This window comes from Pimephales promelas, chromosome 11, assembly GCF_988280905.1.
Source record: "Pimephales promelas chromosome 11, fPimPro1.hap1.1, whole genome shotgun sequence".
In the NCBI taxonomy this organism is placed as follows: domain Eukaryota; kingdom Metazoa; phylum Chordata; class Actinopteri; order Cypriniformes; family Leuciscidae; genus Pimephales; species Pimephales promelas.
The window spans coordinates 19,568,085-19,593,027 of NC_142779.1; the positions used below are offsets into that span (position 1 = coordinate 19,568,085).

At 36.4% G+C, this 24,943-nt stretch overlaps 1 protein-coding gene across 4 annotated transcripts in view; it reads left to right on the forward strand.

Moving 5' to 3' along the window:
* The window catches only part of macrod2 (mono-ADP ribosylhydrolase 2), a 618,043-nt gene that overhangs the window by 573,675 nt on the left and 19,425 nt on the right, over positions 1-24,943 (forward strand). For all 4 annotated transcript variants that reach the window (XM_039653236.2, XM_089117150.1, XM_039653234.2 and 1 more), the window contains 6 exons: positions 2,101-2,157; positions 10,554-10,589; positions 12,149-12,193; positions 14,723-14,788; positions 21,826-21,918; positions 24,259-24,339. In XM_039653236.2, the coding sequence (XP_039509170.2) occupies positions 2,101-2,157; positions 10,554-10,589; positions 12,149-12,193; positions 14,723-14,788; positions 21,826-21,918; positions 24,259-24,339 (378 nt within the window). The remainder of the gene's footprint in view (positions 1-2,100; positions 2,158-10,553; positions 10,590-12,148; positions 12,194-14,722; positions 14,789-21,825; positions 21,919-24,258; positions 24,340-24,943) is intronic.

The following is a 24,943-nucleotide window of genomic DNA, read 5'->3' on the forward strand; positions in this document are numbered from 1 at the left end:
GATTCCAATTGGCTTCTTTTAACGGTGGTCTATTCAGATGCAAATCACCTTACCTTCTTTGTTAACTTTCAGAAAAGCATAACATATTACAAGGTTTTCATCTGCACGCCTCCTTGACTGTACGTTAACAGTGGCAAACAGAGAGAGGAAATAAAGGTGTTTCTTTGTGACTAATGCGTGTTTGCTACAGGAGCTGAATAGTAGGCTGCAGGTATAGCTTTACAAATGATTCAGTGCTAAGCTAATTCCCAGCGCTAGACCCTTAAATCCAGCTTACATACCCACAATGTTCCCAAACCTGCTTAAGCGTCTGTCATAAAGACAACTGAGCATCGTACAGTGGTAATATAATCTGGGTTTATCTCTGGGTTTAGCCTGGACTACAAAACCAGTACAAATCGGATGATACCAGTCCTTGAGATTGGTATAGTAGAGTTTTAGTCAGATTACAGTAGCAGCTAGAACTATTTTAAAAATTAAAAATATTAAATCAAAACTTCACCTAAAAAATGCACTAAGTTTAAATTGAGGAACACAAATTACTACAACTGAAACTGAAATAAAAAAAATAACTTACACAAAACGTACTTGATACTAGAATGAAAAGTGAAAATATAATAATAAAAACCCTATCAAAATTGTAATAAATACTATGCTAATAATATATAATAATGTTAAAACAACTAACAAAGTACAGTAGGTTTATTGTTGAGCTGGAAGGCTGAACCCATGCAGGTCAAACATCTCCAACAGTCGCTTAAACTTCATGGAATTATAAGATGGAAGTTTCCTGGCAAGGTAACAAGGCCAGCATTGATCGTTTCCACAAAAGTTAGGTGATTGAAAATACAGAGGGTGAAAGGAGTGCTAAATGAAGCATCTAGAGGAGGAGAACATGCTCATGCCTCAACGATATGAAGCCAAAAAAAAAAAAAAACAGGGCTGCATGCTGTGATTTTTACTACGAATGTGAGAAGCTGTTCACATGACTGTATCTGTAAGTCAAGACGGCCATCAAAACTAGATCCAATCCAGAACAAGCGTTTTTCAGCATTGACTTTTTTTACAGCCGTGTTATAAAACGGTATTCTGAAGCAATCCAACAAGCGTCTAATAGCCCTCGGAACTACTGTGATTCCTAAGGTTGTGTCGTGTCTTTGTGTGGTTGTGTTTACAACTGCACAAAACCAGGGAGACCAATCACCTCTTTTGTGGGTGCTGTTAAACCTCATTGTAAACACTGGACCGGGATGACCTGGCATGGCAACACCTATCAGGATTCTATCTTGTTCAAAATATGCCATGTATCACATTTACACACACACTGTAGCTCCGAGCACACTGCTTTTCCTGCTCCAGCAGTTTCGGCTAGCTTAGCCTCAGTTTCGCTCAGTGACTGGCAGCCAAGCCCTGGCTTTTAGCAGCGCTTCACTTGGCCGGGGCTCTGATTCTCTCTTTTTTTCTCAGGAACCAATTCAAAGGCTCAAATGGTTGCCATTCTCACAAGGAATTGAGCTTTTTTTTTTTCATTTATCCCCCTGTATCAGCTCTCTTCCACTCTCTATCAATCAATCCGTTTCTCTCCCTCTATGTTTCACCTTCTTTTTCTTGCTGCCTTTCACCAAAATCCTTCACACTACATTTTTACAGGCCCCATTTTTTTATCAGCTGGGTTTTGCAGAGGCACACAAAAGCCCCTGTTGATGCAGAATCACCTGGTTCATGTATGCTCTCCATCAGGGCCTCGACACAATAGCAGGATATTCCTCCACTCATTTCACCCTTATCAGCACAGCTCAGGATAGGCAATCTGTGCCTCGTAACCTTAGATGCTTTTTTTGTTGTTGTGGTGAGTTGGCACGTTGCCCCTTTTCAGTTCTGAGATTAATAGAGGTTTGGTGTGGGTTTTTTTCAGTTTATAAAGAGATAAAAGAGAACTAAACTATATTTCTTAATATTTGTTGTGCTTGCTAATTATTATTGGTAAGATGTATTGTTAAGGCAATTGATACTGTAAAATCGATTTTTTTTTATCTTATGTGTGGAAAAATCTAGTTTTTGTATTAAAGTTCTCATGAGTGGCATGATGATTTTTGACAGGTAACACGCAGCCCATGGAAGGAGATGAAGAAGATGAAGATGATGCTGATAAAAAAGGTATGAGAAAATCATTGTGATATTGCGATCATCATTCTTGTGATCGTAGGTTCAGCTGTCAAAGTCCGTATCACCCAGCATTCCCTTCTTCCAACCATTGTTGAGGGAAGATCAGACTAAAAGGACTCTTCGGGTTGTTCTGTCAGGGTGTGGAAACCTGTTTAAGGAGCCATTAGCTTTCGAATTCTGCCATTTCAGCCTTTTTGGTTGTAGCACTGAAACAATTACTTGCTTTTCAATAAAACGGACCAAAGATAATTAAATTCGTATACTGAAGGGGAGTAGCAGGCTATTAACACCACAATTTCTCCAGTTGTCTTAGAGCCAGAGGGTTGGAGATGGTGTGTTTTTTCTTTAATATTAAAGCAGGCAGCACTGATGTCTTTGGGGAAATTTCCCCAGGCTGATATCTCTCTTCAATATGCAGCACAAAGAACGGAGTCATTTTTTCAGTAAACTGATACTTTTGTCCTTCTAAATAGCAAACAAATTCCAGGACTACAAACATTTACCATAGTTTCTGCCAAAACACTGATACTAATACGACGACTATTACTACTATTATTCATTTATTTATTTTTTAAATAATATATTTATTTGTTTGTTTGTCATTTTTTTGAAGTCATTTTTTTCTGTAAACTGATACTTTAGCAAACAACAACCTACCATATTTTGTCCTAATAAGTAGCAAACATATTCAAGGACTAGCCTTACAAACATTTACCATAGTTTCTGCCAAAAATTTGATACTACTTTTATTTATTTAATACATTATTTATTTGTTTTTAAATGTTTTTTTATGTATTTACTTGTGTTTTAAATAAATGAACCCCTTAACTGTCACTGTCCCACAGGTGAGACACTTGCCATTATATTAAAAAAAAAAACTAGTAATATTGTAAGTAATAAAATAAGTAATATTGACAAACTATATATCATTTGAAAGTTTACAATCTCTAGTTTTCATATTTGGTGATTTTGAATATTTGGTGACTATCTCTAGTTTCCATATTTTGGTAATTTTCAAAATAAATTACAGAGGTGTAATTTATCAATTTGCAACAAGAATATTTTCATACTCCTAAAGGGGCTTTCACACAGGATGCGGAATGCGCTGCGCTGGCCACTGGGTTGAGCGTTGCCCTTCAGATACAACGTGATTTGCACTGCGCTATGCCATATGATATTATATGTGTGTGTGTGCGTGTACACATATAACATCGAAATCAACATACGAATCATGCGCTCAGTTCTTTTTCAGAATAAAACATTTATTCAAACATTAAATCTGACAACAAAGGAACAAATTATACATATATTAAAACACACCTGACAAACCAACTTGAATGGAGATATGTCTCCATGACAAAGCTTTTTTGACGATGTCAAAATTGTATCGTACAGCTCAGGAAATTCCGACAGTACTAGCCGTTCATCCATTTTGATTTCCGTGTTTGTTTCTATGTCCCGTTTCTATTGGCCGCGCTGATAATCGTCACAGAGCGCAGTGGCAAAAGTTAAACTATTTTGAAATGGTCGACGCAGCAACAAAACGTCTTCGCGCGGCGCAAGCCATTGAAATGAATGGGTTTCATAGCGCAGTGCAGCGCATTCCGCGTCCTGTGTGAAAGGCCCATAAGGCGTGTTCAGACCTTTATTTTGAAATAGCGATGAACATGAAAACTCATAAAAAAAAAATAGAAACCTCATGTTTTCATGCCAGGAGTTCAAAAGATTGCATCCATTCAATTATTTTAGAAAAAAAAAAAAAGTTCTGCTGAAAATGCTTTAAATATAAAGAAAAAAATAATAAATTCACCATTTGTGATGTGGCAGGAAGCTATAACGCCCATGCATGTTCTTTGTATGTGATTCTTAGAGGTTGAATTCTGAATCAAAATCTGCCAAACTTCCCATACTACTTCTGAATAGGATGTCTACTTCATAAATTGTATAAAAATTGTGGAAATAATGGTTCAGATCACTCAGAAACACATGGAAATGGAGGCGCCCTTATATGGGCAGTAATGGAGTCTGGTTGTGCCCTAGTGAAAAAGTTTGGTACTGCGCCCAAACAAAATCTCATTTTTTGAGATATTAACCTAAAATTTGTTCAGATTTTTGGCTTTGATTTTTCTGCAGTTTTAGAATAGACCAGGTTTTGAAAATATATATTTTACATAAAATATGAATAATTATTTTTTTTTTACATTGTACATTTCCATAAACTCAAACTTCTATAACTTTTTTTCTGTTTCACTTTCTTAATTTATTTCACTTCTACAAAAATATGCCAAATTTCTGCTTTAAAACAAGACCAATCTTGCATCTATATCCAATGTTAACAGGTTAAACGTATGATTAAAATATTTTATTTGTTTATTTAAAAAATGTATTTTATTGTTGCTGGACAATAAATAAATGTATTTATAAATGTCTAAACAAGGTTCACAAATTCAGGCTGTATTTTCTGTCATATATGAACTCTGATCTTTATGGGAGCTAATCCATTCACAAACCCGCTTGTTTAACCTTCACGGGATGGCGGCGACATTAAAGCTATCTGCAGAAGTTAAGCTCAAACAACAAACGGCATTTGTTACAAGGGAGTGAAGAGCAGAACAAAGCGTGTTAAAGCAGCAGAGTCTATGATTTATCCACAGGTGTTAGCCACAGTCGTCCTCTAGTGCTGTCGCCAGCATCAAATGCACTCGCTCTAATGCGGTGTCACTCAGAGAACAATACAGTGGCACATTAAATATGTTTTTGAAATCATTTTTTGATTCATGGAAAATGAGCTTTCCCTGCACATAGCGCCAGAGCTTGCAGCTCCAGCTCGCCTATCAGATTCCCGCCGGCCGCAACTTTGTTTTTCATGAACAGAGGAAGTTGATATACAGCCGTGGTGGGATATTGCTTTGTATTACACATTCAGTACTCTCCCTGAGGGGGATGCTCTCTAACTGAGGTTAGAGCAAGAGGGCCTTTTAGACAGGCCGTTAATGACAGAGAAACATTAGTGCTGTTCTCCCTAAAGCAGCACTTCATACATTCACATGCTCAGGGGACAACTGGCCCCGAAAGCACTGATCTGGAACTCTCTCTCTCTCTCTCTCTCTCTCTCTCTCTCTCTCTCCGTGTTCCTCGATGGGTTACCTGTGACGAGTGTAAAGGAAAACGCTACTACCTCATTCCAGATAAGCTCCCACTTGCCTTCCTTCACAGCGAAGGAATGTGCGAATCTCAGAGGTTCTTCTTTCTGGTTGAGAGACAGACAGACTGAAGGGGTTTTCCGAGGGCATTAGCTTGCGGCTGGTCGGACTTAGTCTCAGTTAGTGAAGACACAAAGAAGAATCCGTTCGATCCGACCTATCAGCGCCGGGTTGTGGCCTAAGAGAGCCGGCGAGCTGCTTGGGTGAAGAGACTAGACTTCTTGACAGAGTTCTTGGGGATAAAGTGATTTGTGATGTAATCCACGTGAAATCCATACTTGGGTGTGTGGAGAAAATGAGAAGGATTGTTCACAGAACTGGACTGAGCATTTTAGCGCCCCTGGATAGCTTTTTGGGTGGCCTAGAAGCGAGTGTATGTTTAGCGTGTGTGTCGTGCTGCAGTTCAGAGATTAGGAGGTGACAGGTTAGATGGGCGAATCAGGACGCGGAGCATCAGGTCGAGCTGTTAACTGTGTACTCAGCAGATGGAGAAGGGATGTTTGGAGAGAGAGAGAAAAAAAACAAGTCTGTGTGTGGAGGAAAGAAAGGGATAAATGGCATCATCTCTAAACTTATGCTATCGCTTTTAGTCTTTTTCTCTTTTTTAGCTTAACCTCATTAATGAAGACTTTATTGGTGCTCTCTGTATAGTTCCCTTTAAAAAAAAAAAGACTTACCCCCTTAGAGATTAATATCATTTTTTTTTTATATGTACTTTAAAATAATGTACACTCATGTGAGATACAGAATCCAGCATATCAGTAGCCTAATAAAAATCTCTCATTTTGTTTTTTGTTTTGTTTTTTAAATTAGCTTTCACTTGCAAAATTTTTGATTATTATTAATATTGGTGAATTTAAATATATTGGACAAATCAATTGAATAAACACAGTAAATTAAGTTTAGATTACTAAAATCTTTGAAAAAAAATATTTTTACAGTGTACAGGAGACTGCCATATTAATATTTATTTAATTTAATTTAATATATTTTGCTTTGTTTTTAACCTAATGTTTGTATGTTATTTATTTTTTAAATTAATTGGAATTTTGTTTTAGAATAAAGAAAGCTGAAATAAAACTTTGTGCAATATATATTTTGTCTTTTTTTTTATATAAAATTCAGTGTTACTACTTTTATTATTATTTTATTTTTTTGCTTCACTTGTATTTATCATATAATTTTCATTGCTTTTTACATTGTTTGCACTGCTATTTTAGAGCATTTTAATATATTTTACATAATTTCTTATCACACTCACGTTGCAAATGTTTTTCATGCCATTTGAGGCTCTCACACACACACACACACACACACACACACATATATATATATATATATACAGTATATATATATATATATATGAACCAAATGTGTTTGGCAGAAATAAAGATAGAATGTGTGTGAAGAATGTATAAGAGAAAGATAAAGGCAAAGAAATAGCACAAAAACACACACACACACACACACACACACAACAAGAGGATGGGAAGAAATAGAGAGCGGGAGGGTTCAAGCGACAAAGCAATGATGCATTCATACCGAGGGTGGGCGGCTTTACAATTGTATATTGTGGATAGTGGCTCAAGTGGCTCCAAGTCCACAGTTTTGCACAGCTGGAAACACGTCCGACCCTGGTAGAGAGTGAGACACTGAATCAAAAGACTCTGCACCACATGAGCTACGTGCAGCTCTTAAAGTGGAAGCCAACACACACACACACACAGAAGGGAGATTCTAGGCCGCTGAGCAGCATCTGTTGATTGTGACTCTCTCACTCACCTTTCTCTCTCAAGTCTCATACATTTTTCATGGTGCCGGTTTTCTTCACCATGAACTGTGTTCAGAGGGCCTGACTGACAGGAAGGAGAATTCCCCACAGTGTGGAGGGTGGAAGTGCTCTGACTATTCTGTATGATTACAGATCCATAGTAATGTGACTGTAAATGTATGGCATTAGAAATATTTTCTAGATAGCTCACAGAAGTGTTTCTGCTTGTATGCAAGCAGGCGTCTTCCTCCCGAACGTGTGCATTCATTAATGCGTGTGTACGAGTGTCATGTGAACTCTGTTACACTACTGCCATCTGCTGGTGGAATGACTCACTGCTGGGATGCTGCGTTGAGGTTCATCGTTATTCAGCATGTTGGCTTCATAAACTCATAAATTAACAACGCCAAATGCTTCTTTTCACAGCCTCAAATCTCCCTCTGAAGTTTGTACTCCTTAGTTATTGTTGGTCCGATGTATAATAGACGAGACGTCATTTTTGATGGATGTGAATTCTTTCTGGGTTATTTCAATGTCTCTCTTGCAGGCTAACATAATAAAACTACTAAAGAAATTTTAAGCCATAAAAATAGCTTACTCATATTTTGAAACTTTTAAACCTTTCACCTTTTACTACTTTAACTTCGCTTTAGCTACTTCCACTTTAGAAGAGGACATCGTGGAAGCATGCATGACTCATTTTAGTTCTCGTCTCTCAGAATAATTTGCCTTTGTCTCCATGGTTATACACAACATCTCTCATTGGTGACCATATGACCTCGCAGTGAAACTGAGAAGATTTATCATCTTAGTATTTCAGAATCCAATTTATCTTCAGGTTGCTCACAAGAATACCATCAAAGTCAGTGGTGCATGTCATCCTTTTTAGCAAGAAGAGGATGCTATGTCTTAACCCCACGCACAGGATCGTGGGTTCACATTTATCCGAATAGGCCTTAATATCCCTTCCTTCCTTCCTTCCTTTCTTCTTTCCTTCCTGTGCTGGCAGCATTTTTAAGTTACGTCCTCAACTATTACCCGTATAGTCCCCCTGTGGACCTCATCCCACATTATAATTCATATAGAGGGTAAAACATTGAGCTCCAGCCTCTGGGTAAAAGGCCTTTGCCCTCTAAATGAATAAAATGTCACTACATCATAATCTGCAGTTATTGGTTTATCAATATTGAGGATGAAGTCTAAAAGGTCCAGTGAGCGTGACGCTGCATTTGATTGACAGCACCACTAGACACAAGGCTAACAAATCATGTTACCTTTTATGGAGGTTCGCCATGTCTTTTGGCACGTTGTGTTTATTTTCTTCTTCTTTTTTAAGAGCGTGTGGTGAGAAAATAAATTGCTCAGACATTGGGAAATTGCTTCCCACACCAGCTTGTTAAAAAAGCCAATTATATCAGTAGCGTAATGGTCATTGTCAAGCACAGCGGATTATTTGTGTCAGGCTCTTCATTGTCCAATTCATCCCAGACCCTATCTGGGTTAAAGAAAGAGAGAATCGGGGAGAGACTGAGGAGAGGGGAGAAGGAGATGTTGAGTTTAGAGGGCTAAAGTGACTCAAATTAAAGTGACAAAATTAAACCCACCTGGGATAGAGGCTTTTAATGTAAGCCCATGGGAAGCACTTGCGGGCTCATGGGAGTTCTGTGTGGGGTTTGCGGAGATGTATTTAGCTGTCCGTTGTGACCGCTCTCGGTGGAGTCTGGAGATTTTCAGAAAGTGCAAAAGTGGTGCAGCGACGAAACATCCAGCATGCCAGAACTATTATAAATATTTGATGTAAAACATGACCATAGCAGTACAGCGTTACTCAAGACAAATGTGTGGACTACTTTATTAGGGATCTTGGGGGAATATAAATATGCCAAACAGCATTTTAATATGTACTGGGGTTATGATACCTTAGTATTTTTGTGTGTGTGTGTTTGTTTAGATTTAGACTTTCTGTTGATTTTATCTTCTTTGTTGTGTTTTCTCATTGTTTTACCGTTTTGGTAACACTTTATAATAGCTGCACGCTATTAATCATTAGTTAAGCATGAGTAAACAGTTAAATCATCATTTATAAAGCATTAATAGACATTAATAAGCAGTTTATAAATGCAGCTATAAATGCTATTTTTCTTGTTTTATAAGCATAACTATAATCCGTTTAATAATTGTATTTTCATGCTTTGTTAATGATCAGTTAATAATTTCTAAATGGGGAATATAGCATTATTTACAAACAGGTTGTTTAAGAGTTGTCAGTCATTCATAATATCACTTAGAAAGTGTGAGTAGATGTAGTAAATACAGGTAGTTATAAAGCATTTAGTAGTGGTCGGATAACTATTTTGTGATCTAAAGTGAGGAGTGTTCATGCCTTGTAAAGCATTTATAAAGGAGATTTAAAGGCGCATCGATCTTCTAAACAGTCAAATGTAACAAACACAACACAGTGATACAGAACATAGAAATATTTACCAGCCTTTAAATCTCCTTTATAAATGCTTTACAAGGCATGAGTAAACCTCACTTTAGATGAGCTCACAAACATAGTTAACTGACCATTACTAAATGCTTTATAACTACCCAAATTAACCCTAAATTACAGCATAAATACATGATAATAAAGCATTTATTAACACATTAAGTAACCATCACTATATGTCTGAATAATAAGATGTATGAATGTACATTTAAATAGTTTATTAATCCTTTACTTACATGTTCTAAGTAATCGTATGAACCACTGACAACTCTTAAATAACTGGTTTATAAAAAATGCAATTCTTCATTTAGAAATGATAAATTGATCATTAATAAAGGATGAAAATACAATTATTAAACATTACAGATATGCTTTTTAAATCAACAAGAAAGTATTTATTGCTGTATTTATAAACTATGAATGTCTATTAATGTTTTATGAATGATGAATTAACTGTTTACTCATGCTTAACTCATGATTATTAGCGTGTAGTTATTATAAAGTGTTGCCGATTTTTTATTTTTATTAGTTTGATGTTTCTTTGTGTTTTTCTCATTTTTGTTTAGTTTTGTTTGTGACAATGTCTACAGGCCGTTCTCATCCCAAGACGTCATCTAACTGACGCTTTTGACCATACGTCAACATCCGACGTTTTAGGGCACCCTTTAACGTTAGTTAGATGACGCTATCCAACCCTAACCCTACCCCTGACCTAAACCTAACCGCGTCATCTAACTGACGCTAAAGGTAAAGCATCAGTTAGATGACGCCCTAGGGCAACGTCATCCAACTGACGTTAAAGGGTGCCCTAAAACGTCGGATGTTGACGTATGGTCAAAAGCGTCAGTTAGTCACACTGTGTTGACACTAAATACATCTGTGTTTATCTTTGACTCTTGTTTGTATTCTTCTTTTTTTTTAGATGAAAAGGAAGATGAAAGTATGATGAGCCAGACAGGTAGGCCTTTCATGGATGATCTTTTATAGCTACAGGAATTTCTTTGCCCTTGTACAAAACCCAGACACAAAATAATTTCTGAGTAGTTATAGTTTACAAGCAAGAAGAGCAGATCTGCTTGTCTCTTCTGAAAGACATGTCACATTAAAATGTTCCTGCGTGTCTTATCTGCAATTGAGGAGCAAATGCAATTTGTCTGAACTTCATGATTTATTTTACATGCTGTTCCAGGGTGCGTTTCCCGAAAGTCGCAAGTTCCGTCATTATCTACATAGTTTAACGAGTCGGTGTTTCCCGAAAGCATCGTTCCAAAGTTCATTCGCAAACAGCATCGCAAAGTTGGGTGGTTTGCAGATAGCTCTCGATCTGTGGTTAGAGGCATCGTTTCTATATTGCATGACATTTGGACGTAATAAATCCTTATCTTGAGCAAAATAAGCAAGCTGACATTCAGTACAACCGGTGCCTTTTATTTAGAATATATACAAATGGTATTTACGTCTTTTAGTTTGTCAAAAGATTTGAAGTAACGTGTTGGAAGAGTGCGCATGTGCGAATGTGCATCCTATGTAAGAACAAGCCAAATATTGAGTCTGGTAATAAAGTAAAACAACTGAGAACAATTAGAAATAGTCCTCAGATGACATGTTTGTAATTTATATAAAACCTAGCGTTAATTGGACCTCAAACAGTTTCATTAAAGCTAGTTATTACTCCACCACGTGCGAAACCAACGTGGTTAAACGATACTTTGCGACAGTGGGTTTCGGGAAACAGTCGCGACTAGCTAGTTGATTTTTCTAACACAGTCTCATCCCAAGAAGTCATATAACTGACGTCTTGGGACGTCTTTTGACCATACGTCAATATCCGCCTTTTTAGGGCCCCCTTAAACGTCGGTAGATGACGATCTCGGGCCGTCATACAACTGACGCTTTACCTTTAACGTCAGTTAGGTGACGGGTTAGGTTTAGGGGTAGGTTTAGGTATGGGGTAGAGTTAGGATCCCATAACCTCATCTACCGACGTTTAAGGGGGCCCTAAAAAGGCGGATATTGACGTATGGTCAAAAGACTTTCCAAGACGTCAGTTATATGACGTCTTGGGATGAGACTGCGCTGATTTTTCCAACAATGCACCCCTGAACAAAATGTACTCCTGAATTGGAACAGCATCATGAGTGTAAATAGTTGAAATTGAAGTTGTTATGAAATCATCTGTGATGCTGTAATATCACATTTTAACATCAAAATCACACTGAAGTTTCTCATCACCAGTTATCCAGTAAGAAAAAGACTTGTTTGATAATCAAACATCAGCTGGAGTCTTTCTTGTTCCTCTTCACAGATGAATTTGGGGTTTCATTTCTGCTTGCCAGCAGCAGGAGTGATTAGATAACAATCATCCTCTCATCTTTAATATAGGATTAGCCACTGCAGTTTGATGAAAGGACCAGAAAAAAAGATTTTTTTTTCTCTTGCTTGTTGCTTTTAAGAAGGGGATTTTAGAAGAAAGACACAAATCTTGTCATTAATATTTTTCTCTTTTTTTGATTTCAGAGGAATCCCATGTTGATGAGATGATGGAAAGCCAGAAGCCAGAAGGTTTTTCTTCATTCTCTTTTTCTTAAATTTTAGTCTGGATTACTACAAGATCCACTGAGCACCAATGGGGTGATGCTCACCCACACAGTGATCATTTATCCTTGAACACTTACAAATTTGGGAAAGTGTGTTTAATAGAATATTAAACAATTTTGATAAATATTTTATATCATATTTTATATCATTTTATCAAAATCATATTTATATATAAATATGATTTTGATAAAATCATATAACAAAATAAGTTTCTATGGATTTAAATTATTAAACAAAATTATTCAAAATTATGAAATAATATTTGGACACTTTGTGGTTTACTTGACACTGCCACAAGCCCTTGCACCATTTGTTTGAAATTCATTAATTTTTATGACATCATACATTGAGTATTTAGGTCTATGACCCCTCGCTTATTTTTAATAATATCCAGTCAAGGACAACAATAATTAGTAAATATGCAAACTAGGTCTGGCTGTGTGGTTCAGTGTACATAGATGTCCCAAAACACATCCAGTCTACATTTTAGCGAGCGAAAAAAATTCACAGTCTCTCCACAGTCTTTACGCTTCATGTGTCACGCTGTACCCATTTACTGAAGGATCTGGATTGGCTCTGTTGTCCTTGAACTTGTCTCATTACGGACAGGGAGAGCGGCTGTCAGATACAGTTATTAGCGTGACGCTCATGTGCGTGTGTGTGTGTTTGGGGGTGCATCTGTTTAACGAGACACCTCGCTCCAATCCACACGAGCGTACACAGACAGACATCAGAACATGTGCACCGACATACACACACCACTGCACACGCTGAAATGATTCACCAGATCGCTTGTACACACACACACACATACTCTCAGAGGCGCTGGCCCGGCTCCCTCTGGGTATTCGTGTAGCGTGATGAAAACTTTGCGTTCAAAACCTGAGGACAAAACCAGCCACAGCTTGGCTCTGAATCGCATTTGATCACTCAGAAGCTGCTGTTTTGTTTTTGGTTTGGAGTATCAACTTATTACCGTAGTACCAGTGCTTTTGACGTCATTATTGACAATAATTTTGATTTCCCCTACATTGACGGTAGTAGCTATAAGCATTATTATAACTAGTCTCGCCAGGCAGAGGAGGCAAAGAAAATGTTCTGCTTGGACCGAACCCAAGAGCCAGAGGTACTTGCAATTATGCTCCCTGGGGAAAAGAAAAACAGTGAGATTTTTAAGACCAGGTGAGGCAGAGCTGAAGATTGTGCAGAGACAGAGGCTGAATCTGAATTTACCTGAGCACCTGCGACTCATGAATCATTCCCCTATGAGTGCAAACCAGCATGTAAAAACGCCTTGGTATTGTTCTTCCACTTTTGTTTACTCATTCATGAATGTTTCTGTATGTATTTTGTGTGTATTATTGTAATGTGTGTGTACCAGGGACGTTTCCTCTGAGTAGGCAAATGAGGCAAAGCCTCCTCAAAAAATTGAATGAGAAAATAACTGATATTACAAAACTTGAGATTAAAATCACAACCATGGGAAAGTCTCATGAGAGGAGGCAATGCCTCCACTGTTCTATGATGGGATATGATTGGCTATTTACAGTATATCTACATACATTAAAAATGGCATATATTATACATAGACACTTATGAGCCAAGACATTATGACCAGTCATAGGTAAAGCGAATACTGTTGTTTATCTCCTAACAATTAAGCTCTGGGTAGATTAGATGGTAAACAAACGATAGATTTTCTTAATCAACATGTTAGATGGAGGAGAAATTGGCAATAATGAAGCTCTAAACAACTTTGTTAAAGGGATTCTCCACTTTTTTTTTTCTTTTTTTTTTTTTGGAAATAGGCTCATTTTACCACTCCCCCAGAGTCAATCAGTTGGGTTTTACCGTTTTCGAATCCATTCAGCAGATTTTTTTTATATTTAGAAGAATATCAGTAACCAGACAGTTTCTGGTCTCATTGACTTCCATAGTATTTTTTTTCCTACTATGGAAGTCAGACCAGAAACTGTCTGGTTACTGGTAAGGTGACTTGGTCAGAGTGTTTATGAAACTGCAAGGCTTGTGGGTTGCTCTCGGTCAGCAAAGGTGAGAATTTACCTACAGACATCCGAGGAGGGCAAATCCCAAACCAGAGACTGGGTGTTGGGCGCCCAAGACTCATCGGTCCTCTACGAGAGCAACAAATCCCATCTGGTCTGAGGCAACAGAAGGTCTACTGTGGCACAAGTCAGACTTCATTTTGATGATGGTTATGGGAGGAATGTGTCACAACACACAGTACATCACACTTTGCTGTACATGGAACTGCCACAAACCAAACAGAGTACTGATGACCCCTGTCCACCATCAAAAGCATGCGGAGGACCAACAATATATTAGGCAGATGGTCATAATATTTTAACTCATCTGTGTGTGTGTGTGTGAGAGAGAGAGAGAGAGAGAGAGAGAGAGAGAGAGAGAGAGAGAGAGAGTATATATACTGTACTGTATATATCATGTTTTTTTTTTTCTGTTTTGTTTTCTAAGCTGAGGGCCTTGATGACGAACCTATGGTCCAGGATGACAAAACACCTGCAAAGGAAGACCATAAAGGTAACATAATAGCCTCCTCAGAACTTACCCCATCTTTGGTTGTAATTCAAGCAATTCAAGCATTTTGATATTAAGCTGTATTTGAATGACACTTAATGCATATGGGGCCTAATCTTGGCTCCAGCGCAAATGACTTTGTACACTGACGCATTTCTCATTCCTATTTTACTCCCACGCAAATTGGGCTTTTCCCTCCACAGACGCACGTCGGTAAACTAGGAAATGAACTTGCGCTCCCTGGGCAGGTTGGCGCAAAAAGGAGGCGTGTGTCGGCACAAACATTCCTCAGTGCTATTTTGCAGTTCCAGAAAACAATTGCTCCACTGACCAGAAAAAACCTAGTCTAAAGTCAGTGGCGCATTGCGCGTTGTTCATAATGCTATTTTAAGCGTGCATGCATAATGTAGCGGGTGCACAACGCGTATACACTGATTCTCTCATCAACACAGATGCAGCAGTTTTTATTTTTGCAAATCATACATTATAACAAGGAAAAATATTAACACATGAGGGAAATCATTGTGGTTTCCATGAAAATGTAGAACTATGAAGTAGTTTTTTTCCTCCGACGCCTGTTTAACCAACGCTGATTTGGGTGGGTTTCTCCCATCCTCATACAACGTCACATCTTTGTCTTTCACTGCCCTGACGAGAATGTCGGTCTCCTCGGCTGTGAAACGCTCCTGGCGCACATCTGGTAAATTCTCCATAATAATAACAATCCGTCATGCAACATGCGCACCTACTCTTAAAGGGTATGTTTGGATGACGCTCTGATTGGTTTATTTCACGTTACGCCCAAACCACACCTATGAATAATGAAGCTATTTCAGACCAACCCCTTTTAAACTTGCGTTGGGCAAAAGAGTCATTTATTCTGTCGGATAAAATAGCAACAGTGCCCAAGACCCGCCCACAAAGTTACTTGCGCTTTGCGCTTGATACTTCCGTTTCAGATCGTTAAAATAGGGCCCATGGTGTCATTACCTAACAATGAACAGGCATTTTTTAACAAAACATGTTTAGTTAAATATGGAGTTAAAAACGAATAACACCTTTTAACTACAAATGTAAAAAAAAAAAACTCTGGTGAAAAACTCCCATCTTTTTCACCACTTCTTATGTCTTCTTGACCACAACAAAGTAGAGTCTAAGGTTATAACAAGAAGCTTTGTTTAATTTACCTGCTCGACAGCAACATTATTTAACATGGGCCTTGTTTTTAATTAACATTTAGTTCCAAATAAGATACTTTTAGTCTTGGCTATATTTAAGACAAGTTTATTATCAGTGACCCAATTAAATACCATCTGCAACTCATTATTGAGACCTGCAGTAATGTTTTCTAAAGCTGGTGCAGGGATATAAAGTGTTACATCATCTGCATACACAGACACAGAAGCTCTTTTACAGACCAGTGGGAGATCATTTGCTGTCTGATTACCATTAAAGGGTTAGTTCACCCAAACAATGAAAATTATGTCATTAATGGCTCAGTTATTCGAGACACAGTTTAAGATATTTTAGATTTAGTCCGAGAGCTTTCTCTCCATTGAAAGTGTATGTATGATATACTGTCCTTGTCCAGAAAGGAAATAAAGACGTCAAAGAAGTCCATGTGACATCAGTGTGTTAGTCATAATGTATTGAAGCATCGAAAAAATAACAAAAACTACGACTTTATTCAGCATTTACTCTCTTCCATTTCTGTTGTCAATCCGCGTTCAGTGACGTAAGACGCTAGCTAAAATGTATCTGTTCTCACAACTAAGGCTGCACAATATAAAGAAAAATATACAATATGTGATGCAATAAAGACAAATAATAAAGTGTGTTTCAGGTGACAAGTGCATTTAAAAACAAAAAAATGACATAACCACCAGCATACAATTTTCACAATACACATGTGCAATATTTCAGTAATTGTAATATATTCCGCAGCCTTACCCACAATGTTTGTTACCTCCTGTGGTTTAAAATGAGGTAAATACCATTTTCATATTCAAATAAACCTGCACTACTGACAGTAAGTGATAAAACAGTCTTGACATCATGGGTTTGAAGTACGAAAACCTGCTTTCCAACGCCACAGAAATACATTTACTTACAAATTTAGCCATAGATTGAGCAATCTGGACTCCTCTAGGGATGCAGTGAGATCAAGAGTCCTTGGGCGGCTGGTTATTAGAGCGGCAGTTACGAGAGTGTGTGTGGGTGATAGAAGTCCTGCTTTCCTGCAGGATGCTACATGAGTCTCGTTTTCTGTAAGTGAAGGACAGAGGGCTCCAGGGCTCCATATTGCCCAGGTGGTGCGATATGAGCCTCACACAAACAGCCAAACTACCCCACACACTTCCCACTCCTCTATTGATTATGTGAATGCATGTCTGTGTCCCTCTGAACTGCGACTTCAAACACTTTCCACGCAGATGGAGTCAGGGTGGACACGTGTGCATTAAATCCTGTTTTGTTTCTTTCATCTGATGTAGTGTGTATTTGTGTGTGGGCGAGGGCAAAATTGATGTCTTTTGCGGCCTTGTATCCCACTCCAGAGCAGACACAGGTGTTAGCTGGAACCGCACAGATGGATACTTTGACGCTCCATCCCTTTTAAAAGAGAGAGAGATAGGGGTGAGATGGGAGGGAGAGAGACCTAAACACAAATTAAAGGCATTAGGCTGAAACAGCTGCTCCAGTTCACCCCAAAGTGGCGGCTTAATACCGCTCGGTCTTAGGCAATGGGTCTCCTATTTCCTCTCCATTAAAACCATCATTTAGAACTCATCAAGATAATCTGAGAGCTGGTCCACCCATATTTCATCTCAGAATATACACAGTTATTACATCTTATTGCACACTTCTTAGCCGTTGTAATGAGTACACAGTGATTTGTTACCTCTAACATCACATTTGAAGAGTTCAGATGCAAAAGTCTCTAAATGCCATTTGAAATTTTCTTCTTTAATGATGATTTTTATCAAACTTGTATATTTAAGTTCAGTAATTTCACTTAAATAACAATTAATAGGTAATTATCATTGTCATATAAGTGAAATTACTGAACTTAAATATACAAGTTTGATAAAAATGATCATTCTAGAAGAAAATTTCAAATGGCATTTAGAGGCTTTTGCATCTGAACTCTTCATTTGTTGTATGTTTGAGTTTAAAACATTTAAAAAAGCTAAGCCCAAGGAGCCTTGAACTGTAACCATTTGTTTCCTTTTGATATGTTGGCTGTTCAAATAAAAATTTAAGTAAAGTAAAATTATTTAGCGGAATATTATTTTATTGGCTGAAAGCATTGGCTACACCCAAACTCTACATTTTACACTTTTACACTTACATTTTACAGTAAGTTTTTTTTTATTTTTTTATTTTTTTTTCAAAATTTGTATTATTTTATTCATCGAGGATCTATTCAATTGGTCAAAAGTGAAGACTTTTAAAAGTATAATAATATATAATATAATAGTATTATAGTATAATATATGGTAACACTTTATAATAACTACATGTTAATAATCATTAGTTAAGCATGAGTAAACCATTAATTCATAATTCATAAAGCATTAATAAACATTAATAAGCAGTTCATAAATACAGCTATAAATGCTTTCTTCTTGATTTAAAAGCATATCTATAATTTGTTTAATAACTGTATTTTCATCCTTTATTAATGATCAATTTATCATTTCTAAATGAAGAATTGCATTTTTTATGAACCAGTTATTTAAGAGTTTTCAGTGGTTCATACGATTACTTAGAGCGAGTAAGTAAATGATTAATAAACTATTTAAATGTACATTCATACATCTTATTATTCAGACATATGATGGTTACTTAATGTGTTAATAAATGCTTTATTAACATGTATTAATGCTGTAATTAAGGGTTAATTTGAGTAGTTAAAAGCATTTAGTAATGGTCAGTTAACTATGTTCGTGAGCTCATCTAAAGTGAGGACTATTCATGCCTTGTAAAGCATTTTTAAAGGCTGTTAAATATTTCTATGTTCTGTATCACTGCGTTGTGTTTGTTACATTTTACTGTTTAGAAGATTGACGAGTCTTTAAATCGCCTTTATAAATGCTTTACAAAGCATGAACACTCCTCACTTTAGATAACAAAAATAGTTAACTGACCACTACTAAATGCTTTATAACTACTTGTATTTACTACATTTATTTACACGTTCTAAGTGATCTTATGAATGACTGACAACTCTTAAAAAACTGGTTTGTAAATAATGCTATACTTCATTTAGAAATTATTAATTGATCATTAACAAAGTATGAAAATACAATTATTAAACGCATTATAGATATGCTTATGAATCAAGAAAAAAGCATGTATAGCTATATTTATAAACTGCATATTAATGTCTAGTAATGTTTTATAAATGATGAATTAACTGTTTACTCATGCTTAACTAATGATTAATAGCGTGCAGTTATTATAAAGTGTTACCTAATATGGTAATATATATATATATATATATATATATATATAGTAGTAGTAGTACTAGTAGTATCATTATTATATATATTTTTTTTTTCAGAATTCTTTGATAACTAGAAAGATATTTGGAACAACTTTTCAACATTGATAATAAGAAATGTTTCTTGGGCAGCAAATATCCATATTTCTGAATGGAATGATTTCTGAAGGATCAGGTGACCCAAAAAATTGTCAAAGCGGAAATTTTAGCATCCTTACTCCAGTCTTTAAAGTATATTAAAATATAAAACTATTTTAAAATGTAATGATTTTTCATAATATTAATATTTTAATACATTTCTGATTACATAAATTCAGCCTTGGTGAATATAAGAATCGTTTTCCAGAAACATTGAAAATCTAGCCGAACTCAAACTTTTGAATGTTAGTCTAACTCATAAAAAGCATGATCTCTAATTGGTTTAAAATAACAATGCCAAAAGAACAAAATAAATATGAGAAGCAAAAATAAAAGTAACAGATTGTGATTCTTGTCATTTTAGTAGGTTTAATATACAAGTTTTAATGATTTCACATTGGTTCCTAAGAACACTTTTCATTGTGGTAAAATCACTTATTGCTTTTGAATGTGGAGTATTTTTGCCTCTCATACTTTATTTATTTTTTATAGGAACCGTGTCCACACACAGAAGATGCAGCTCTTTTAATAACTAACAGGTTTTTCTGTTTCTTCATCGCTCTCACTTAATGGAGTCCTGCCCACTAAAAGCCACTAAAGCGACCGTTAACCTGATCAAAGTTCATTGAACGATGTAAATTCTGGTCAGTTTCTAATTAATTTCAAAGCAATTTAATCTTTATCAAATGTCAACAAGCTACCAAAGCTGGTTTGATTCCCCGCAGCAACCACCCTTAAGACACCACCTCTAATGCAAGGCTTAATTCTCATTCCTTAAGTAACTCACACACAGACACAGATCATACACTCACACTCATGTTCAAACCCTGAGTGCATCTAAAGGACATGACTAATCAGAGGTTCAAGCCATGTTCAATGCCATACATACAAATTCACAAAACACACACAGAACAACATCTGCTATGCTGCATGCAGTGGAGTGCCAGAGAAAGGGTCTTCATCTCCCAGATGCTGGGAGTTTTTTTTTTTCTTTCTGCCATCCCTGATCAATTAAACGCCTACAGCAATTCCTTGAATGAGAGAGAGGGTGGAGGACTGAACAGTTGGATGCAGATTCCACTTTCAACATTGACTTGGTTTCTCGCTGTAAAGATGTCAATCAAATATAATGCTGCACTATTATCATAATTTCTGTAAATAAAGCTCAGTATGATTGCGAATCGCTGTTGCCGATCGATCTGCACAGTGCCGAACACCCCTATGTCATCTAAGATATCCATGTCATTCTTTCTTCAGTCGAAAAGAAATTAAGGTTTTTGATGAAAACATTCCAGGATTTTTCTCCATATAACAGACTTCAATGGGAACCAAACGGTTCAAGGTCCAAAAGACATTTTCAGTACAAACTGCAAACTGTTCAAAGGGCTTTAAATGATTCCAGACGACGAATAAGGGTCTTATCAAGCGAAACGAAATCGGAAAATTTGTTTAAGTTTAAGTTTTATAAGCTCAAATGGTCGCCTTGCTCTCTTCTGTGATACGCGTTCGTGACTCTCCTATTCAAACTCGTTTATCAAAATGAACAAATCTTTTTCGTGTCATTCAAATCTATTTTGTGGTTCATTCAGCGAACGAAATAAACGAGTTGACTCTGGAAAAGATTTGTTCATTTTGATGAACAAGTTCGAAACAGGAAAGTCACGAACGCGCATCACAGAACAGAGCAAGGCGACCATTTGTGCTTATAAAACTTAAACTTTGTTATTTATTTATTAAATGAGCGATCGTTTCGCTTGATAAGACCCTTATTCATCGTCTGAAATCGTTTAAAGCCCTTTGAACAGTTTGCACTGGAACTGTCTTTTGGACCTTGAACTGTTTGTTTCCCATTGAAGTCCATTATATGGAGAAAATCCTGGAATGTTTTCATCAAAAACCTTAATTTCTTTTCGACTGAAGAATGACATGGACATCTTGGATGACATGGGGGTGAGTAAATTATCAGCAAAAAAAATTTTAAAAGTGACCTACTCCTTTAAATCTTCTGTGGTCAGGTGGTACAGTGGCCACATGGTACATGTTGTAATTACAAGTTCTGCAATCACGTGAAGGCTTTTTACAGTTCAGAATCGTTAGAGTAAGTACAACATGCCACCTTTAAAATGTGTGATGGCCGAATGCTAATAACAAAAATCCAGCAAATGTGTTGATAATAATTGGTAAAACAATAATTCTTCAGACAATATTTGTTCAAGAATGTGTAGGACATATTGAGTTTGTTAGTAATAACCCATGATGCATTACCTCATATAAATAATTCAATACTCTGTGATATTGTTCAAAGCTTTTGTTGCAGACTCTGCTATGCTTTCTCATTTTTATTGACATGTCTGCATTTATTTCCCTGATACGTGTTGTTTATGTGTTTATCTTTTAGTGGAGTTGAGTCCAACAGCAAAGAAGAAACCTGAACCCGAGGCAGAAAAAGAGAAGAAGAAAGAAGTCAAGGGAGGTGATCCACAAATTGCAGGTGAGATTACACATCAGTTACATACTGTTTTTCCCACAGAATAAAGAACATTTACAGAAAATAAGCGCTTAGATTTATAAGACAAAAAAAGAACTATGGAGAGTTAAATGTGGTGCATACATTTTATGGTCTAATACTTTATATTATCCAGCTTAATTGCAGAGGATGATTATAAATAAGCCATATGTGGGTTGATTCCTCCAAAAAGTGTAAACACGACTTAAAAGTTTATAATCGAAATGACTATATATAATAATTAGCGTGACCAGTAAAATCTGATAGTTGTGCATCTTAATAATGGCTCCAACATTGTATCTGATACACTTCTACCACATTGCCTAAGGTTTTTATATTGTGAATCTGGTTATTCCTCTCACTGATAAGGCCAGTAATGATTTACAGATAGCTACAAGTGAAATGTGAAGTTTAGTTAAAGTGAAAGTTTAATTAGATGCGGAAAGTTTTCTGGCATCTGCGACTTGATAAGCATAACACCACTGATTAAAGGAAAGCTGAGGAGCTGGTGAATGAAATTAGTTCATAATGACAAGAGTCTATCACTGAGTTCTAATGGACTGAGTGTGATTTGTTCACTTTATGAAGGAATTATGTTTATGGGAAAAGCAATGCAGTACAACCGGAAATTTATTTACACACTTAGGCCTTTAAAAATGAATGTCGTTAGATACAAAATATTAAATCTTGTGGCATCTGCAAACAAATTCTTTTTTTTTTTACCTGATGGTCTTTAGTTAAAGGGTTAGTTCACCCAAATGAATGTCATTAATGACTCAACTTCATGTCGTCCCAAGCCCGTAAGACCTCCGTTCATCTTCGGAACACAGTTTAAGATATTTTAGATTTAGTCCGAGAGTTTTCTGTCCCTCCATTGAAAATGTATGGACGATATAATGTCCTTGTCCAGAAAGGAAATCAAAACATCATCAAAGTTGTCCATGTGACATCAGTGGGTTAGTCATAATGGTTTGAAGCATCAAAAATGCATTTTGGTCCAAAAATAACAAAAACAATGACTTTATTCAGCATTGTATTCTCTTCCGGTTCTGTTGTCAATCCGCGTTCAGTGACACTGGTGACGTAAGACGCTGATGATGTTACATTAATTTAATTTTTGGGTTACCCTTTAAAAAAAACCTTTACTAACCCTTTAAAAGTTAAAGAAAATCAGAGAAATTACAGATATAGTTCATCACATTAATATTTTAAAATTTTCCAAGAAGCCTGGAATCCGGAAATGTTCAAATACGTCTTGATTTCGAATTTTGTTTAAAAAAAAAAGCCTTCTTAAATGCAGTTTGCTGTGAACTTTTGTTATCTAATGTATTCATAATGACATTCAGCAACTCTCCAAAGTCATTACTGGCTTCCTATAAAGGATTTGAGAGCTTTGAAAGGTCTATTCAAGGCATCAAAGATGTGACAGCCAATTTTTCCCCCTCAAAAAGAGAGATATTTTTTCTTCCTGTTTTTATTTGATTTAGCCTATGTTTTTCTTTGATTGTATATTTATTGATTGTTCTATGCAGTTCATATGCGTTGTGAAATTCAAATATTCTGAGAAGAGTCCGCCGGCATGGCTGGTTTATAATTTCCTAATCTCTCAAATTGACATGAAAATCCTATTAGTGAAGCCATTACAGGTTTTCAAATTTGACATTTTGTGTGTTAAACCGGTTTTGTTTTAACTCGCCAAACGTACAAAGTGCTGACGTCTTAATACAAGCCTGCTATCTGTGACCACACAGCCTTATTAAATGCAGACAACTTAAAGCTGAAAACAAACACACAGAGTAGTGTTTTCTCACAAGCATACGCTGTCAAAAAGCTGTCAGTCGTTTGAGGCAGTACAAGAGGGCAGAAGAAACAGCTGCCGTGTTCTTAATGTTCTAAGTTTCCTACAGGAGATCAAGTAGTCTAATGCACTTCTCCTGCATTTGGCAGTAAATATGCTGTGTGTGTGTGTGTGTGTGCGCGCGCCACCTTAGGCAACAGATGAGCATCATCAAGGCCCGCTCTCTCCTTTTGCCATTTCCTTGATCGATTACTCAGCCTCAGATGAGGCCGTCCTCCCCTCACTCTCGAGGGCAGGGCTTCAAATTTGTCTCAGAGACCCATTATTAAAAATGATAACTGTAATCTCACCGGCTGCCGGATCTGAATGAGGAAATAAAGGGACGGTAATTCTGAACTGGATGAATTATGAATGGAGCTTTTTGAGAAGTGAGCAAGTCGGAAAGGACAATGTTATTGGATTAGTATTGTTGTTGTTTGTTGTTGTTTTTTTTTTATCCGTAATGTTAATCTATCTGTTCTCTCAAGGGGAAGAGAAAGAGAAAGAGGATAGCCCAGAAAAGAAGATGCTGACAGGCCAGACTGATGAAGCGGGAAAACTGATGGAAGGTAAGACCAGTATCATCACCTCATTAAAGATAGGGAGAGAGCACATGGCACATTTTCATTCTTTAAAGCTTTAGAGGCTAAAACCCATGGTTTTTTTTTTTTTGGTTTTTGTTTTTTTGTAAGAACTATTAGATTTGTTTCATAAACTATAATGTTTAAATGTAATATTAGTTCTTAAATATTATTCTTATTTATTTAATTGATTAATTGTAAGTATATTGGTCCCAAACTGCCACATTCTTTGAGACAGATTCATGTAATAAACTAATTTTATTCTTTATATATTTTATTCATTATATATATATATATATATATATATATATATATATATATATATATATATAATTATTTAATATATTATTGATTTAATAATTATTTCCAGAAAATCAGGGTTTAAATGGTATTTATACAAATTTTGGTAACAGGTTTGCAAAAAATCTCTTTGACAAATGAATGGAAAATAACATTTCTGACGTCCTATTTTGGAAGAGTTTGGAATAATTTCTTTCACCGACCATTTGTTTAAAAAGAAGAACAAAAAACATCCCATACCCTGTTCAGAGTAATTGAATGTTTAACATTATGTCTTTATACAAAGCAGTTA